Source organism: Pteropus medius, unplaced genomic scaffold (genome assembly GCF_902729225.1).
Source record: "Pteropus medius unplaced genomic scaffold, Ma_sr-lr_union100, whole genome shotgun sequence".
Classification (NCBI taxonomy): domain Eukaryota; kingdom Metazoa; phylum Chordata; class Mammalia; order Chiroptera; family Pteropodidae; genus Pteropus; species Pteropus medius.
In genome coordinates this window covers 5,359,211-5,379,387 of record NW_024354911.1, presented here as the reverse complement: position 1 = coordinate 5,379,387, position 20,177 = coordinate 5,359,211, and the positions used below count along the sequence as shown (strand labels likewise).

At 41.6% G+C, this 20,177-nt stretch overlaps 1 protein-coding gene across 1 annotated transcript in view; it reads left to right on the top strand.

Moving 5' to 3' along the window:
* Positions 1-20,177, top strand: part of THSD4 (thrombospondin type 1 domain containing 4) — a 549,795-nt gene that overhangs the window by 523,338 nt on the left and 6,280 nt on the right. The window contains exons 14-18 of the mRNA XM_039856496.1: positions 119-279; positions 372-545; positions 9,718-9,891; positions 16,002-16,181; positions 19,860-20,004. Coding sequence (XP_039712430.1) covers positions 119-279; positions 372-545; positions 9,718-9,891; positions 16,002-16,181; positions 19,860-20,004 — 834 coding nt within the window. The remainder of the gene's footprint in view (positions 1-118; positions 280-371; positions 546-9,717; positions 9,892-16,001; positions 16,182-19,859; positions 20,005-20,177) is intronic.

The window sequence follows — 20,177 nt, the reverse complement described above, 5'->3', positions numbered from 1 at the left end:
GGAGCCCATGGGAGCCGTGTGCATACAGGTCTCATTTCTCTCACGTGTCATGGTGGAGTGAAGGTTGGCAAATGCCGGTAGAGCCAACTCCTTCCAATCTTGCTCTCCCATTTCGTAGATGACAGAACTGAGGCTCAGAGAAACAGAGTAGTCAAGATATCTAAGAAGATCTTAGAGAAAAAGTTTGTGATGTTTTCAAGGCTGGGCTCCTCCCCAGGTAGCGCCGCATTGCAGGAGATCCAACAACACAGGGGTGTCCTACCACAGCCCTCTGTTCAGGTGGCAGGTAACAAGGATGAGGGCGCCATAACTGGAGAGTCACCCAGAGCTAACGCTGCCCATGCCGCTGACATAAGCTCGCTGTGTTTTAGTGCTCAGTGCCCTGCGGAGTGGGACAGAGGACCCGAGATGTGAAGTGTGTGAGCAACATCGGAGATGTGGTGGATGATGAGGAATGCAACATGAAGCTCCGGCCAAATGACATCGAGAACTGTGACATGGGACCCTGTGCGAAGAGCTGGTTCCTCACCGAGTGGAGTGAAAGGGTGAGCACGCAGAGTGGGTTTTCTAGAGCTGGGGACCGAGGTCTGCTGGGCTGATGGGCAGGAGCCATGTGTCACGAGGTGCCCCAAAACCACACAAGTATGAATCACTAGCTGAGAATCCCAAACGTCATTTCTGACTGGGGAGAACTATCGCAGGCTTTCTATCCTCATATGAAGACGGAGGGGCCCCAAGATTGAGGAGTTGGGTGTGACAAAGTTAGTTTCATTCTCCTTAGCATGCCACGTAATAGTAAATAATGAAATACTAGGTAAAGCGAATAATTACATCACACCTCCACATGTTTTGTGAGTGCCTAACATATAAAAGGTTTCCATCCCTGCTCTTTACTAACTCAAAACATTTCACACACTCTCTTCTCCCCAGCAGCCTGGCCTCCCTTGGTGGCTGGTGTCAGGTGTCAGAGGTTAACTCAAAGACATGTATAGTTAATTAGCCCACCAGTTACCCATGTAGGAGGGAAACCAATGAGACTGAGTTCATCGATCAAAGACAAAAGTAGAATTTATATAAGAAGATTCTGGAGATAGATGGTAGTGATGGCTGAACAACAGTATGGATGTATTTAATGCCACTGGATTGTACTTAAAAATGGGTAAAATGGTAAATTTTACATTATGTACATATTACCACAATAAAAATAAAAGGATAGTTTAAGGGGTAAAAAAAAATAAATAAATAACGAAGCAAAAATTAAAGCACGTACCTTGGGGCGGAGGAAGGAGATAATGAACTTTGCGGTGCTTTTCCTGCGGCGGCCACTGATTGGCCAGCAGTGGGCGGGGCCAGCGAGGGCGCTCCACCCAGGACAGCTGGCTGGCATCCAACCAACAGTTTCCGGATTTATGGTTTCTCCAGATGGCTCTGGAAGTTTAACTGAGGTGTGGACATGACTGGCTGTCTCTGTCCTGAGGGCCTTTTTCTCAGTTAGGACATGTCTGCACCGTTTCTGTATCAGAAAATCCACGGTTCTTCCAAACTGTAATGTGCCTACAAATTATCTGGGAACCTGGTTTCAGCACTGAATCTGAGTCAGCAGGTGTGGGGTGGACCCAGATCCTGCATTTGTCAGGGGTTCCCAGAGGTGTCGAGTCCGCGGGTCCACGAATAGAGGAAATCAGCCACGTTTATGGAATCTTAGGAGACATTGCTGGGTTGGTGGCTCCCCCCTACCCCACACCCCGTTGTGTTGTGAACAACAGTGAGATGTCTCGAGCATGGGGGAGTAAACTTTACACGTCAGAAGATTTGGGCCCATCCACCCGTTGCTTGATTCCAGTTGGCCGGCATCCGTTCTGACTGGTCAGTGCCCACCATGGACCAGTTGTTGAGTATTCTGAACATCGCCCTTGAGTGTTCACATGGGTTTCCACTCTCTCCACCGTGTAAAGTGAGCCTTCGTTTCCTCCTTCTCACCGTGATAAGAATCCACGTCAGTGGGAATGTTCCTGAGAAGAAATGAAGAACAAAGCTGCAAATGCAGGCTTCACTCCACATTCAGAGATCATCCTGGAGAGTGTCACCAAATGATTCATCTTCTTGTGTTTTCCTGACACCTCGCACACACAGCCCCTGCCCCTTAGTCCGAGACAGTCCCCAGAGAGAGAGCCTTTGGCACAAACAGCGAACTCTTAGGATGAGCAACTGACCGTGACTTCAGTCCCAGGAGGGGCTCTAAACGCCTCCCAGTTAGCCATCAGGAAGATGCTAACCAAAGGCAAACAAAGGGAAAATGGGTGCCCATCTAAAAGTGTCCAGTTGACTCCGACTTCTGCCCCTAAAGCCGAGTCCAGCAGAGCACAACCGGTTCTGTTTGCATGTCCTCACTTTTCCCAGCCTCCCGGCAGAGACATCAGCTCCTGACATTGTGGGAACAGTGCTGGGAGGTGTTTCCGAAGTCACTCTGGCAGCACCCCTGACGTAGGTCAGATTCCTTTGTCAGAGAGTCTGTGCGTTGAGACAGTGACATCTATTTCTTGAACAACCCGCGGTGTCAGGAGGTTTCCTTTCACATTGAACCAGTATTTATTTCTTGCCAACTCCTTCCGTGTCCCGTAGAAAAGCAGAGTACACTCTCCTCACACTACAGACACACACATATTGGGGAACCCCTTCCACTTCTCCAGGCTAAACATTCCTAGTTCCTTCAACGAATTCTTTTGTGTTTCTGGATTTCTAGCTGTCCCAGAACTCATTCGTATTCATGGAAAACTTGCCGAATTTAGTGTGTAAGCAGATAAATAAAAACAATAATGCTGGGCTTTTCTTTTTATATCAGAAAGATGCTTTTGAAAATAATGTTCATTTTTCTGCTTATAAAGTAACATATACTGACATACTGTTATAAAAAAATATGAGAAGAATCAGAAAAGTATACTTATAATCTCTTCACTAGAAGATAACAATTTAAGATTTTAAAGCTACACTGCCAAACCTTTTTCTACTCATAATCCTTTGCATACATAGCTTTTTTGTACTCATATAGTTTAAGGGTATAAATTATAATATATGCATAATTTGGTAACCTGCTTTTTTTCACTTACGTTTCGTGAACATTTTAATGGTATTAAAAACCTTTAAAGCATGATTTTTAATTAGAATAAGCTATTGTATGACGATTTTCATCGAACCAATCCCCTATTTCTAAATGTTTGGGGATTTTTTTTCTAATTTTTTACTATTTTAAATAATAATTCAGTAAATATCCTTATGTGTAAATTTTTATATGCATCTTTCTTTTTGTTTCGCTAAAATAGTGTTTAAGAAGCAGAATTATTTGGCCAAATGTTGAGAATTCTTTTAGAATTCTTGACACATTTTGGCATATTTCTCTCCAGAAAGATTATTTCAGCTTAGAGTCTCCCACGCAGCAACTGAGAGTGCTTTTATGGCACTGATTCTTTACCGTTTTTTAATTCCATCTCTACATTTGCCACTCTCCGAAAAAGAATGTCCCATGTACAAAGGAAAAAAAAAACAACTTTGTGGGTATGGGGGTGGGGACTGCGATGATTTATTCCTCTTTGTTTCTCCCTGATTTATTTAGAACAGTAAAACTCTACATGTAGATTTACAAGGAATTCCACACGAGCTATTTCCCCTTCAATAAAGACTTGTAAATTTCCCTTTAGTGTAAATTTGCCTTGTATTTTAACATTGGTACTTGCTGGATCTAACCCCTGTTTTAAAATTCCAAATAGAGCAAAGGATGAGCACTTTTTCTTCTCTTCAGAAGACTTTTTTGTTCTTTTTTGGAAAAGGTATTTTAAGCCATGTAAGTTCAATGCCATGATGTAAGTAAGTAATTTTGATTTATCCACCACCAGAATAGATCAGTATGACTGAATGTTCATGATTACTATAGAGCAGATGAGTGTGTGTTGGGAGGGTGGGGGAGGCGTTCCTGTTGGGTTTCAGGAAGGTGAATTGCCTTTGGCAATTCTTTTGCAATTCAAGGACTTCTTATTGGTCCTTGAGGAAGCCGCTGACTTGCTGACCCTGTTTCCTCGTTAGTAACATTGCTGAGTGAACATTAAGGGATAACATTCGAAACCACGACCTAGATGAGGCTGGCACACTGGGGAGGGCTTCCTGTGGGCTGCTTCAAACTTCTTTGGCTTCATGTCAACACTGGGCCTTCCAGCCATCAGTTGGCCTTAAGAAACGTTCGGTCCCCAGGAATGACCAGCTGACAGCAGTCTTCCACGTGTTAATAGTGGCTTTGTATAAAAATCAACGCTGTTAAGCTTTAGTCTGAACAATGCAATTTTTAGCATAAACATGTATTGAGCACCTCTTACAAGCTAGGCATGAATGAGACACAGCTTCCATTTCAGGAGTTCAAGTGGGAGAGATGAGAGAAAATGAGATTAAAGGTTACAAACACTTAAGGATCCAGAGTGTATCTGTGATATTGTGATTTATAAGAAATACAGTTCCTGGCTCACAGCTCCCAAAACCCTTAGAATTTCCTAAATATTGAAAGTGATAAAAGTGTCCTTTATTGTGTTAACGAGGTGACTTTTGTAAAGTAAGTAAGAATAAGGGCTGGTTGCCAAAGGCACCAACAGTGTGATTAGAGGGTTGGAACTTTCAATCCTACCCTCAGACCTCCAGGAAGGGGAGAGGGGCTGGAAGTTGCCTCAATCGCCGATGGCCAATGATTTAATCAATCATGCCTATGTCATGAAGCCTCCATCAAAACCCAAACGATGGGGTTCGGAGAGCCTCTGCGTTGATGAACATGTGGAGAGCAAGAGAGAAGAGTAACCCTGGAGAGGGCATGGAAGCTCCGTATCCTTTTCCGCATACTTTCCTGTTTGCATCTCTTCCATCTGGCTGTTCCTGAGTTATATATTCTCTTATAACAAACCAGTAAAATACTTCTCTGAGTTCTATGACCCGCTCTAGCAAATTAATCGAACACAAGTTGGGGATCTTGGGAATCTCTGATTTTAGCCAGTTAGTCTGAAGTACAGGTAGTAACCTGGTCTTGTGATTGGCTGCTGAAGTTGGGAGTGCGGGGGACAGTCTCGTAGGACTGATCCCTTAACCTTTGGAATCCGATGCTATCTCTAGGTAAATAGTGTCAGAATTGAGTTGAATTGTAGGACTCCCAGCTGTGACTTGAGACTTGTTTGTTGGTGGGGAACCACCGTACCCACCCCCAACATTGGAATTGGTGCCAGAAATACCAAAAGAGTGTCCTGTTGCCCTTTACAATTAATTGATCTCTACCTAAATGAATTGAAGTTGTAAACTCAATCTGAATCTTCTCTTAAACTTCTAAGGGCTATATGAATAGTTTTTCTGACTTGATGACTCACCTTAAAAACATCCTTTGGCTACTTTTAATTGAGGGTGGGCTTTATCAGACTAGGCATCATTTATTTTTTCCAAGAGTAAAGATATTGAGGGTTTTTTTTAATAATGAAGATGATGCATAAAACTGAAGTTCAGGAATAGTCATTAGAGCCTCATAGTCCCTCAGGGACCAATTGGGCCAAGTTTAGCATTTAACTGTGCTGGAGTGAGCAGGGAGTCCTCGCCAGAGGGTTGCTTGGGAATTTCATGCATCACTGTGTTTGTTTTATCTGCCCAGAGTTCAGTTAGGAGTCAGATCCTTCTTTTTTAGGCACATCCTTCAGGGACAGTGAGTGTGTGTGTTTTGGTGCCTCACTTTGAAGGTTAGTCTCTCCTGTCTGGTAGGAACCCCTCATTCTCCCATTTCCACTGACAGGCTTCCTGGGCCAGGTCTTGTGTGGCGAGCACCTGTCAGTTAAAATTTGTTGTGCTATTCACTGCAGTTGGTATAATCTCTGCAGGGCTCATCCTTATAATGTTCTTTCACTGGGTTACGGCTTGATCTTTAACATTTCTCTTTTAAATTAAGTACATGGGGATATGGGAAAACTTCCCCAAGATGCATGTATATTACTTGGCTTGGAAAGCAGAAAATTAAGTTAATGAGTCAAATGGAGTTACCTAGAAAGAAATATTCTTAGGGTTTAAAACACAAACATAACAGATTTCTTTTTTAATTAAAATCATTGAGGTCACATTGGTCAATAAAATCAAATAGGCTTCAAGTGTACAATTCAATAATATGCCATATGTATATTGCATTGTGTGTTCACCACCTAAAGTTAAATTTCCTTTTGTCACCAAATATTTGACCCCCTTTACCCTTAACTACCTGACCGCCCACCCCCTTCCCTCTGATAACGATTAATTCACTGTCCGGGTCCGTGAGTCTGTTTGTCATGTTTATTTGTCGCTTTCAGTTTTAAATCCCACATATGAGTGAAATCATATGGTTCTCAACTTTTTACCTGACTTATTTCTCTTAGCATAATTATCTCAAGATCTATCTATATTGTCGCAAATGGCAGTATTTCATCTTTTCTTATGGCTGAGTAATATTCCATCATATATATGTACCACATTTTCTTTACCCAATCATCTATTGAAGGATACTTCAGTTGTTTCCATGTCTTAGCCACAGTGAATAATGCTGCAGTGAATAATGCTGCATTTATCTGTGAGGATATTTTCGAGTTTTGGGGGGTAGATACCCGGAAGATGGATTGCTGGGTCATATTCTTAGTTTTTCGAGGAAAGTCCACACTGTTTTCCATAGTGGCTGTACCAATTTGCAGTCCCACCAGCAGCTATAAGGGTTCCTGAAGATAACTTAGACGTGATTTACCTTGTATTCTTTAGGAGAACTTAAATATCTTGAGTTTTAAAGTTAGAAAAGAGACTAGGTAATACATGGCTGAAACAAGCAAACGAATAAAAAGTTTAGTAATTGAATTATTTTAATTATAGTAACAACAGATTTTTTTTAACCTGAGAGACTGATTCATTGTCTCAGATTTCTAGTAACAATGCAGATTAAGTGAAAAGTATTTGTGAGCCTGTAGAAGGGAAAAAACTTTTCCTCTACCTTCTTAGGCTCTGTAATGGAGGCCAGCAAATAAGCTGACAAATAATAAAGCCAAGTTAACCGGAGAAAAGCATACAAGTTTTATTCGATGTTAATTGTTTTACATGGCACAGGGGGCGCTTCATAGGAAAGAAGTGAAAAATCCCAAAGAAGCAGTTACGCTCAAGGGCTTATATACCATTTTTTAAAAGGGTGATAAAGTACGAAGCAGTCGCTAGACAAAGGAAAGGGGTTTGGGCTTCTAGGGACAGTAAATTGTAGGAAAGTGGCTAAGAAATGTGTGGAAGAAACTAAAGGAAGATAAGCATTCTTTTAGTAAAGTTTGTTTGTGCAGACTCATCTTGGCATTGACTCCCCATCGCCGATAAGAATTTTCTCTTCTCCCTGGAACTGGAAGAGCACCTTTCTCACGGGAAATTTATGCCCTGCTTTTAGGCAAGAAAAGGAAAATCTGAGAGCTTTTCCTGCATCTGCTGTTTTTCAGTTGCCTTCGGCTCAAAACAATCATTATAGCAAAGGAGCATATTTTGGGGGTGGCATGTTCTAACCCCCTTCAAGCTTTTTGCTCCAGAGAGTTCCCTTTGCTGAAGAGTCAGGCTCGGCTTAGCAGTGGTCATGGAAATGTGAGATCGCTCATCCTGGGCTGTGATTTTACAAGACTAGACAGCAAGTTACAAAAACAAGTAGGAATTTTGATAAGTAAACCAGATTGTGAGTATTATTTTTCCTTTTCTCAAATTTTATTTAAAATTAAATTGATTTTATTTACTTTTAAAATTGGTGATGTTGGTGGAAAGCAAACATCGACTTTGTTTTTAAGAAAAGACCCAGCAGAAACCCTTAGAAGGGCTTTAGTTGTCACATAAAGGGGCACTTTCAGAATCGGTAGGTGCTGATGAGAGCAGAGAAATAAGCAAGGGAGGGCCCAAGTCTATATTCATTTATTCAGCTGATATTCATGGCTTTGCCATGGATATCTAAGGTACTGACTGAGAAGGAATTAAAGATGATTTAATAGTCCCTGCCCATACTGAGCTTACCTTTATAAAGAAAACAAAATAGAAGGGACACCAATAACCACAATGCAAAGGCAGACAGCGGAACACAGAGTGTCACGAGAATTCTGAAGCTGGGAAGAGCATATTGAGTTAGGCAATCGAGAGAGCTTTCACGGAGGAGATGATATTTGAGCTGAGCTGAAAAGATTTTGATGTGTCCTGGTGAAGGGAAAGAGCACTCTGGGCAGAGAAAATGGCACGGACAAGGCGCTGGGAACATGTCATGTGGTCAGGAAGTAGTGGACCCTGACCTTGTCCAGCGTGAGGTGTATAGGATGGAATGATAGGTTGACTGGGGCCGTATTTTAGGAAACCTTCAATGTCGGTTGGGGAACTCCATAAGTGAATGTTGTTAGGAATGGAACAGGCTCAGAGGGATTTCAGCACAGAGCTCCCAGCCCCTGGAAGCCCAGCGACTCGGAAAGCTGGTGAAGCTGAGTGAGAAGCTGCGGCCACAGTTCATGAGAAGGATGTCAGTGGTGCCAGAAACCATAAGCAGAGGGACAAGACAGATAAGAGAAATGTGGTTAAACTAGAATCTACAAGACCTGGTGGCTGGCTAGATTTGGGAAGCCAGAAGGCAGAAGAGCAGTCAATTTTGAATCCAGGTATAGATTTGAACACATATTGGAAAATACAGAGGAGGAATAGGCATCATGGTGAAGGTGATGTCCCATTGTTTCACCTGTTGGACATGAGGTGTCTGTGGGACACCCACACGAAGATGTCCTGAAAATATAGGATGAGAACCAAAATGAGGCAGCATTCCAAAGCTTTCAAGATAGATGGGAAATGCTCTTGGAGCTTCCAGGTGTGACTCAAGCATGTGTTTACTGTGTCCTGGGTGAGGACAGAGTGAGACTGTAGTGACGAAATCACGAACAGTTATGTGTCTTTGGGTGAAGTCCTTATCCCTGTGAGCCTCATTTTCTCTATCTTAGAATGGGGATGCAGGCCTTGACCCTTCAGAGCCCCTCATACATTATTGATCATCTGTCCTATGCATTCATTGAGTACTTGCTCTCTACCTGTCATCCATTACCTATAATCCTGCCAGGAATGTGTTCCTATGCCGGTTGTGTAGATAAGCATGACAGAAGTGTGAAGATCTGGGTCACTTGCCCAGGCCACTCAGCTGGTAGGGATATTAACAGTGATGTGGCTGGTTCCCAGGCCAGGCTGCCTCCTGGCATACTGTCACAGCTGTGGCCTACAGAGACTGGAACTGTCAGCCTTAATATCAAGCAACGGTGTTGAGGTGACAGATGTCAGTTCCCCTTCTTCCTCAGACCAAACCAGACTCACTACCAGCAGGTAGGCATATGCCCAAGTTTTCATGCTCTCATTCTTCTGCTGCTGAATATATTTTCAAAAGCAAAAGCCGAGACAGATCATCTGACAAGCGTAAGCATATTAATCACAACAATGGGGCAGGATATTGGGAACGAGACTGTTTCAGAAAATCTAAGATGGGGGACGTGCCATACTGATACCCCATATGGCATGCATGAGAAGTGGTCAGAGACCTCTAGGGGAAAGAGCTAGTAGGGAAGTGAGGTGTTCGGTCCTCCTTCACATCATTTGAAAGTGGCTTTAGAACCTGGGAGAGAGGCTTCCCTTCTAACATGCCCGTCTTCTGTCTCGCAGTGCTCAGCGGAGTGCGGGGCCGGGGTGCGGACACGCTCGGTGGTATGCATGACCAACCATGTCAGCAGCTTGCCCCTGGAGGGCTGTGGGAACAACCGGCCAGCAGAGGCCACCCCGTGTGACAACGGGCCCTGCACGGGCAAGGTGGAGTGGTTTGCTGGGAGCTGGAGTCAGGTGAGTGGGCGGAACTGGGTGCATCTGCCTGTCCCTGGTAAGAGGCAGCACAGAGAACGGGTTAGCAACCGGGACCTGATGCGTCCCGGGTTTGTATCCCAGGTGCGCTCCCCGTGTCCCTGAAGAAGCTGCTTAGGCTCTTGGACCCCCATTTAGTCAACAGTATTTACTGAACACCTACTATGTGCTCTTCTAAGCACTTGAGATACAGCAATGAGCAAAACAAACATCTCTGCCCTCAGGGAGCTTATGGTCTAGCATGGCTTCCTTGTCTATAAAATGGTAGTAGTGATAGCACCTTACAAGGTTATTTTTAGAAGAAATGAAGTAATATATATTAAGTATGTAGCGCAGTGCCTGACATAAAATAAACACACAATAAGTCACAGCTTCTGCTGCTGCTATTATTGTTAGTAAAGCCAGTTTTGTCTGTATCTGAGTGTCAGAAGCAGAAATAGATATAATCCAGCAATCCCACTTCTGGGTATATATCCAACGGAAAAGAAATCATTATCTCAAAGAGATACTTGTACTCCCATGTTCAAAGCAGCATTATTCACAGTAGCCAAGGTATGGAAACAACCTAGATGTCCACTGACAGATGAACGGATAAGAAAATATGATATAAATTTTTTTAACCTTAAATAAAAGGGAAATCCTGCTATTTGCAACAACCTGGATGAACCTGGAAGGTATTATGCTAAGTGAAATAAGCCAGAGAAAGACGAATACTGCATGTAATCATTATATGTGGTATTAAAATAGCCAAACTCAGACAGAGAGTAGAATGGTGATTTTCCTGGGGCTGGGACTTGGGGAAATGGAGAGGGGTTGGTAAAACTTCCAGGTATAAGATGAATAAAGTCTGAAGACCTAACTTATAGCATGATGACTACTGTTGATAACACTATCGTATAATAGAAATTTGCTAAGAGAGTAGAACTTAAGTGTTCACATCAAAAAAAAAAGGTAAATGTGTATTAACTCAATGGTGAGATTCCTTTCACAAGGTATACATGTATCAAATCATCAATTTAGATATATCACAATTTATTTGTCAATTATACTTCACTAAAGCTGGGGAAAAAAGAAGCGGAAATAGAAAAAGTTAGGCTGCTCATTATAAAGAACAGATAATACTGAATACTTTAATAAAGTGACTTAATCGGTCAATTAATATTTTTTCTCGCTGTTCCAAAATTAAACATGAACCCCCTAAGAAAATGTGGGAGAGATCATCCCCTCTTATTTCTGTTATGATTATCATCAAGTATTTCAAGTTCTTGGGCCACTTAGCATTTGGCTTCCAGGGCTGGCTGGTTCTCCAAGGGCTTTTTGGCTGATGATCATGGTTTACACATTATCAGGACTTCTGGCTCCGTGTAGATTTTATTTCTTTTAAGTAGCTTTAAACACAGACTCCGAAAAAAAAAATAGACTGCCTTGTCCTTATAAATCGATACAACCCCTTTGGAAAGCAATTTGGCAATAAAACTCAAAAACCATAAAAATATTCATTTGCCTTAACCCAGTCACCCCACTCCTGGGGATTCATTTTAAGGAAATAATTAACAGCAGAAAATGGCTTTTCAACAGAGATGTTCATGACAGCAGGGCGGTGAGGAATAGTGTGGTCTGTCATAACTCCTTAGAATATTATGTAGCAATGATAATTAGGAAGACATGCAAAGTGAATGGGATATAATGGCAAGTGAAAAACAATTTGAAAGTCTATGAACCCTATGATCTCAACCACTACAAAGTATAGTTTGTTTATATAAGCAACATGGGGAAATGTTTTCTTCTCAATTTTTCTTTAATGTTTTATAATACAAACTGTAAAATATAGAAAATAAAAGAAGAAAGAAACTGCAAATATGGCCCACGCTTCCCTGAATGTCGGAGTTACACATACTGAGTAACTGGTCCCAGCTTTGCCTCTGCTTACTCCTCCGGCTGGGGGCAGATATGCCAACCTCTCCGAGCCTGTTTCCTCATCCAGATGTGATAATAATACTGACTTCCTACGGTGATTATTAGGTTTTCATGAGATGCTATACATATGGAGGTTACCCATTGCTTGGGACATGGGAAGTACTTAATAAATATTAGTTTCCTTTTCTCCACGTTTATTATTTTTCCTGCCAGCTGTTTCTATCTCTTCATTGGTAACAAAACGCCTAGGACCTAAACTCCAAAGATAATTCAGAAGTGGACTATATATGGAACGCCAGATATTCATGGGAACTGAGGCAAGGGGAAGAGTCCTATGGAAAACTGTAATATTAACTCATAATAGTCTTCACACGCAGTGAGGATAAGGGAGTGCAGTTCAACTCGCATGCCTACCAATTTCACTTGTGGGCCTCTTACTGACTCTAGACCTAAGCTCAGAGAACAGAGTAGTGTGAATCTTGGTGAAGGCAGCTGTTATTTCTGCTAAGATTAGAAACATGGCATTTATTGCCCTGTTGTCCTAACCTGACAGAATGTGAACAGAGTTCGGGTTCTGAATTTAGAAGGATGTCGGAACCTATTGGCACCTCCCTTCTCTGGGAATTTGACATTATCCCCCCCAAAAATGAAATATTTATTTATTGAAAGTTAATGTCTTAAACATTAACTGACTTCGCAATATAAAAATAAATGTACCTTCCTGCCACATAGTTTGGATGAGAGTTGGCATCTTGAACATCCCACCGGCCTGGTTATAGTGACTAGTCCAAGATGGATACGTGACCTAAGCTGAGCTAAACACAGTTCTTCCCTGGGACTCTCATGGACTCAAGGGCAGAGACTTCCTGGGAAGTTGTGAGCACAGATACCAGCGGTGGCCATGTTGAGGCTTGTGGAGAAAGCCAGCCTGAGAGAATGAGACCTGTAGAACTTAGGGTGCCTTTTCCACTCAGGAGGCAAAGGAGCCCAGCTCTTATTCATAAGGTATTCCACCCAGTCTATTCTTCATGCCCAGATGTTTCCTTTCTTCCTTGTCGATTATGGGTTTACTTCGCCCTTAGTTCTGAGGGGTCTTTTATAGTCTCTGGTGATCAGAAACAGCCTTCTTGTCTGTCCGTGTGTGTCTGGATCATATTTATTCTACTGGCATCTGAGCAGTGGTCTTGGAAGAGTGATCCACCAAAGTACAGCTGCAGGAATTCTTTAGGTGTAGAAACATGCAGAATTGCTATCACCTCTCAAGGAAGCGTTTATTCCCATTACATATCACCTTTGTCCTCTATGCTTTTCTCCATGAGTTACATTTTATCTGATATTTGCATTACTTTGTCTTACTTATCATTGTTGATTTCCACCCGGCATACCTTTGTCAACGTCTTATGTATTTTTTAAGATATGTATTTTGTATGTAGGACTATTTTTGTCTTTATTTTTACCCAGTCTGCAAGTCTCTATTTTTTAAGAGTTAAATTTTAAACATTCACACTTACTGTAATCACTTATATGTTTGGACTTTTTCCTGCCATCTGATTTTCTGTTTTCTATTTCATTTTATATTGCCATGTTTTCTTGGGTTTTTTCCTCTTTCCACACATATATACTGGTCAGGCTTCCTTAATTCCATCTGGATTTAGCTCTATATTAATGTTAATTAATTTTATAGAAAATACTTATTTAGATTTTAAAATAGCCTCTTTCCCTCCAAAGGTTATTTTTACTTTAATATAATTCACATAAACACCATAAAAAATACCCTCTTAAAATACAAAAAACCGTGCAACCGTCTCCACTACCTAATTCCATAACATTTTCATCATCCCAAAAGAAACCCCATATTCATTATTAAAAAGAGCTCTTATTAAAAGTATCTTTGCCAACTTCTGCTTTTCTATCCTGTCTTCTTCCTGTTTCTTTTTCATTTTGTTAGAGACCATAATCCAGTAAGTCTTTCTTATAAGGACTCAGATAACTTAAGCCATGAGTTATCTGAGTTCTTGAATATCTGAAAATGGCTTTACTTTTCCCCTGTGACTGGAATGCTCCCAGTAGGGGAAGATGCTTTCGCTTCTTCCTTGGCACAGTCAGGCTCCTGGCCAGTATCTTAGCTGACCACTCTCTCACTGTCCGGAGGCCTCCCTCCTGCTCCTCAGACCCACGTGGCCACCACCATTCTCGCCAGAAGCTCTTGAGCTGCTTCCTCTGGGCTAGGGCTCCTCCTCTGTGTGCGCTTTGGACTACAATTTTATGCTTTAATTTAGTGCCATCTATCTTTTCACCATTCAGAGATTCCTCATAATTTCTGTCCTGTTTCCACCCTGTCCTGTTTTGAATACTGTCTCATGCACACACATACACACCCACACACACATCCATTCACTTGTTCCCAGACACACAGATTCTGCCATTTCCGGGCATTTGGGGTGAGAGGAGGCTGAGATATGTGCTCATTGTCCCTTAATTCCTAATGTCTTCAAGGACTTTCCAAACATAGCATAAAATAACTCCAGATTTTGGTCAAGGTTTGCAGTCTGCTATTCTGCCAGACACTCAGCACAGACATAGCTCCTCAGAGCAGTCAGGGGTCTTTCAGATCAAGTTTTCAAACCCACTTTGCAAGTGAGATGATAGAGACCTGGGAAAGTGCTGTGTCTTGGCCAAAGACATGGAACTGTTTACTGACGCTGCCTAGACTAGTCCCCCTGACTCCTGACTCCAGCTCCGCGTTCTGCTCCTGCCATCATCTGGACCTTTCACGTGCACCCTCACTCCTCCTTTGCCTGGAAGCCACTGCCCCTCTCCTGCCTCAGATTCTTTCATTGTTGGCAGCACTTGAAAGAAAAGGACAAAACACGAATGTACATCAAATCGATAATCAACTAACATGTTATGATGTGCATTGTTATACACAGATGAGAAAGATCACATCCAGAGAAAACACATGTCTGAAACATCATAATACACACTGTACAAATCACATAGATTGAATCCAGTCTGCCTGTGATGCTGAGATTGGACTCAACCGCCAGCACAAATAAATGAACTAACTAAACTAACCGACATAGAAGAAAATAGGAAAAACAAACCTAAAAGGTTTCCTGGATGTCTAGAAGATGGCAAAAAAGAAGGCATAAAACGGAAACTGCTAATGATGATGCTTATTATGCCCTGTATGAGTAATTCAGTCTCTTAGCTTGGGGGGTGTGTGTGTGTGTGTGTGTGTGTGTGTGTGTATGTGTGTTTGGGCAGAGAAGTGAGGGTTTTTTTCTTGTTTTATTTGACCTGTGTCTGCCTACAGAAGCAAGGCTGATATTAAGACTTTCAGCTATAGGTGTTGTTACAGGCTTTCCATAAAGGTAGTAGAATCTTTAAAGTCTCTAAAAGTATATAGATCACAGCTTTTTAAATTTTTAATCAAGAAGTAATCCAAAAAATATTTTACAAAGTAATAGATTCATGACCAGGTATATACATATTTCTGTAAACTAACAAAATGCACCAACATGTGTAATTATCTGACTGGCTTTTGGGGACACACCCCAACAAGCTTTGGCAGCAGGTTAGGAAGTGAGAGAATTGGACTCTGTGGTAAAAGGCTTCCTGCTGGCCACCCAGTTGTGAACGGGGGGTGAGGGGTTACTATAAGGGACATTGTCCCACATCTGAGATCTTCTCTGCTTTCATGTCCCAAAGAATTTTAACTTAGCCCTCATGCACAGGTATACAGGCTCTGGGAAGTTAATTCATCCCCAGTGTTCATCCACTAAGGGACCAGCAGATAAACCAGAATGTTAGTTTATCATTTTACAGTGACAGGTGTCCGAGTCTACTGGACAGAAACCGGCAACTTGACTGGCTGGTATGTTCCTGTGGGGAGTGTAAGGGGAAATGATCTCACACTTAGCACAGAGGGCACCAGGATCTCAGCAACCAACAGCCTGAAGCTGTGATAACAGGGTACCCACTCTCTACTCTAGACTCAGAACTGTTAAGAAAATTGGAATTTGTGGGCAACCGCTCCTCCAGAAATGTTTTCCAGTGCCCGTGGGCTCTTCCTCAGTGAACTGATGACAGAAAACACTCACTAATGTCCCTCGATGGACAGTAGTTCTCGTCTCCTTTCCATCGTGTGACACTTTCTTTGCTTCTTTCTCCAGTGTTCCGTCGAGTGTGGGAGTGGGACCCAACAGAGGGAAGTGATTTGTGTTAGGAAGAATGCAGACACCTTCGAAGTGCTGGACCCTTATGAATGTTCCTTCCTGGAGAGACCCCCCAGCCAGCAATCTTGCCACCTCAAGCCTTGTGGGGCCAAATGGTTTAACACCGAATGGAGCATGGTAAGTCAGGGTGCTCTTGGTAGAGACCTACATTAGCGCATCATTCTTCTGCTTTTCTCCCATAGACACTCTGGGCCACCCGGTAGATTCCGCACAGTGTTCTACTCCAGCTGGTCACTGCTGGGGCACCGCTGGACTCAGCGTACTTGTGTGGAGCCCAAGGCTGGGGCGATCTTGATCTCTAAACTGTGGGGGCCTTAAAGCGGTAACTCTCAAGCTTCAGAGTGCGTAAGAATCTGCTGGGATCTTGTTTGAAAAGACTAATTCCAGTCTACTCTGGCCAAGGAGTTTGCATTTTGAACGGCTCCTTAGATGAGTTGTATACAGGTATCCTTGGACCGTACTTTGAGAGATGCTGCTGCAGAAGATCGATGGCCAAAGGGACTCAAGGATGCTGCTGAGAAACTACATCATGACATGATCGTTTTATGAAACTCACTGAAGGAATTTCAGTGGGTCTCAGTGCCGATGTGAGACCCACACCAGTCAGGCCTCAGACGCGTGTGGTTGTATTTGTATGAGTGTATACACTATCTTTACATTCTACAGACAATGTGGATTATGGGACTAACCTTGTTTTTCTCTTTGAATTGGCTTGCTAGGAAACTCAGAGCCAGAATTGTGGCCCATCTCTAAGAGAGAGTTTATCAGACTTTACAAAATGGGTTTTTCCTGCTTTTATCTTCTTTTTACCCTAGTTTCCTCACATTTTTTTTTTGTAACCCTCTAAACATTTCTTAAGCCATCTCAAACTCGTTCTGTGAGGAGGGAGGGTAGTATATAAATGAAGAGAAACAGAGAGTCGGAGACAGAGAGACAGAGTTAATACAGATGTAAGTTATCAAGGAATGAAATGGGAAAGGATGGAAATAGTGATAAGACCTTTTTTTTTTTTTTCCAAGTAAAAAGTTTATTTTCAAGAAACTCCCTTAAACAGAAAACATCCTCAGGGCCTTATTCCTGGTGACTGTTTAACACGCGTTGGACACATAAGGGCAGGGGTTCATTCTGCTCTGTGTTACTAAAGATCTTCAAGCTGTGGCTGTAGGTGAGCCCAGAGTAGAGGCCAGAGCCATTCTAAAAATCATTTAAAGGTGATAAAAAGGAGTTTGTTCATGAAATATACGAGTAAAAGCTGAGAACTCTGTATCCAAACAGTGTATGTCACCTCTAGTGGTAACAGCCATTTGGACATGTGATGAACCTCAACTCAGAGGCAAACAGGAATGAAGGAGATGTTGCCTTTCAAAGATGTTTTGTCAGCTTCTGGGATATGAAATTTAATTATTTTGATGTTGCCCAAGACCCCTGAGAACATAAGAACAAATCACCATCATTTGGTTTGGAGAGTTAGAAAGGGCTGAATTCACTAGGCCACGTCAAAGGAGACAATCCAAAAACAGCTGGCTGGGTACACCTCAGATGTCCCTCACTGGGTCAGTGTGGCACCCCCGAGCAACGGGGTACTACTCAGCATCAAAAACAAGTTGTTTGGTACCTAAACAACATAGATGCACTTCAGATGCATTTTTGCTAAACGAAAGGAAGACACCAAAAACTACATAGCATATGATTCCATGTACATAATATTCTGTAAAAGGCAAAACTATAGGAACAGGGAACTGATCACTGATTGCCAGAGGATGGGATGGCATGACTCTCAAAGGGACAGCACAAGGGGATCTGTTGTGTGTGATGAGATTTTTCCGTAGATGATAATAGCAAAAACAGTGGTGGAAGAGATAGTGATGAAAGCTAGATGTCTTCGAATCTGCCTCATTTTATAAATTTGAGTTTAGAACTAAGTAAACATGTTATATAATTATAAAATAAAATAAAATATTTTTAAAAAAACAATCCACAAAAATGGAAAATGAAATTAAACAAATTAACCGAAATATGTATCCAGTTGGTGGCATCGGCACTATTGCATTGGCATTAAAACATAGTAATTTGACTGTCCATCTCTAAGGACAAAAGACCTGTGGAAAAATGTTTACATCGTTTGCAATACTCACATTTTTAGTGAGAGTGTTGTACTGTATGAGATGGTTGGGTACATAATGTGTGATAAAGTAAATGAGTAGTATATTTTATGGTACTATGATAATATATGTGATAATATGTATGATAATATGATAGTATAACTATTATCCCCAGTATTCTTGAGAAATAGGGTTTTCAACTTAGGAGAAAAAGATACAGATAAAAAAGAGGTGTAAGTGAAAATCGTGTTAACCTGAATTTGAGTTAGAAATATCAGTATGAACTCATTAATTAATTTATCTTACTTTCCTAGTTTTAGCCATCGAAAGAGCCTAGAAACAATGACCAATCTGGTAGCAAAGGGCACGCCAATCAGTCAAAATGTGGTTTCAAACTGCCGCTCTCCGCTAAAGGAACCAGGAATTCTTAGAGAAATGGCTGATTCTGGTCTGGGACTATATATATATATATATTAGATTGGAATATCTTTTTATACCAGGCAAAAGGGAAGCTCTCAAAGACAAGCAAGTCTGTAACCAAAGGACTCATGAAACAACTTTTAGAGACTCCTGCTAGCCATTGACAGGGCATCAGAGAGCATCAGTAAAAGTAATAAATACCATAGATTGAAGGAAACCCATAGTACATGTTAAATCCATCAATTTGTAAGTTTATAATAATAATAATAATAACTAATAGGTCACCATTAGAGGATGTTAGGGGAACCAACTCATTATTCTGAAAACTGATAAAAGAAAATAATCAAGCATTTACTCTGTCTTTCCTACACCACTGGGTAACCAAAGAGCAAATATATAGTTGTGGGGGAAGGTAAAGGGAATTCATCAGAAAAGATTCTCAGCTAACAAAAAAAGAAGAGATGATAGGATATTATCATCATTTTTCAATTTCTGAATGAACTAAAGGATCTGGGCATTGCTCATCAGTGACTGCTGACATCCCCAAAAGAGAGATAATCATACATATCCTATGAAATAGTCTCACCACAAAAAAATTAAATCCGCGCCTGTTAAGGCCTCTTCTAGATCCAACTTCCACAGAGAATACAGATGACAGAGAAACATGTTAAGCTGTACCACGGGGATGCGGTCAACAAAATCCTGAGCATGGGAAACTGCAAGACAAATGGTTCAGTTCCTTTGACAACTAAAATGCAAGGAGAAGGAACAGAAGACGGGAACCTATGTATTAAAAGAGTTTTAAAAGGCATAGCAACCAACTGCAAGGTGTAGACCAATGTGGATCCTGCTTTTTAAAAAACGATATTAAAAAATCTATGAGATTCACAAGACCAGTGGAAATAGAAACACCGAATATATATTTTAAAATAATAAGGAACTATGTATAATTTCTAGGTATAATAAAGATATTGTGGTACTTTTTATAGAGTCCTTGCGTTTTAGAGCTACAAACCGAAATAATGGAAGAAGTGATATGATGTATAGATTTGCTTTAAAATAATTCAAAGAGTGAACATGAGTGAGGTGTAGATGGGACACAACTGGCCACAAGTTGATGGACATTGAAGCTGGTTTATAGTTGCATAGGAGTTTGTTTGAATATTCTGACTCCTTTTGGAGATATTTGAAGTTTTCCAATATCTGCCCTCTCTGGCATGCTGAGCTAATAGGCTGCCAAGAAATCTAACTTTCTCCCTCTGTCCCCATGCAGTGTTCCAAGAGCTGCCAGAGCGGCTTCCGGGTCCGGGAAGTGCGCTGTCTGTCAGATGACATGACCCTAAGTAATCTCTGTGACCCTCAGTTGAAACCAGAAGAGAAAGAGTCATGCAACCCTCAGGACTGTGTCCCTGAAGTTGGTAAGTTGGAATTCCTATCTTAGCTCAGTAAAGATTCTTCTTTGTTAACCTCCATCATGTTCTCTGGCATGAAAATGCCATGCCCATCTAGGTCTCTCTGTGACCTTGTGCATAGGCATGGAGTTCAGGGGTCAAAGGACTTTCAGTATGATGAATTTATAGCACAGATGGCA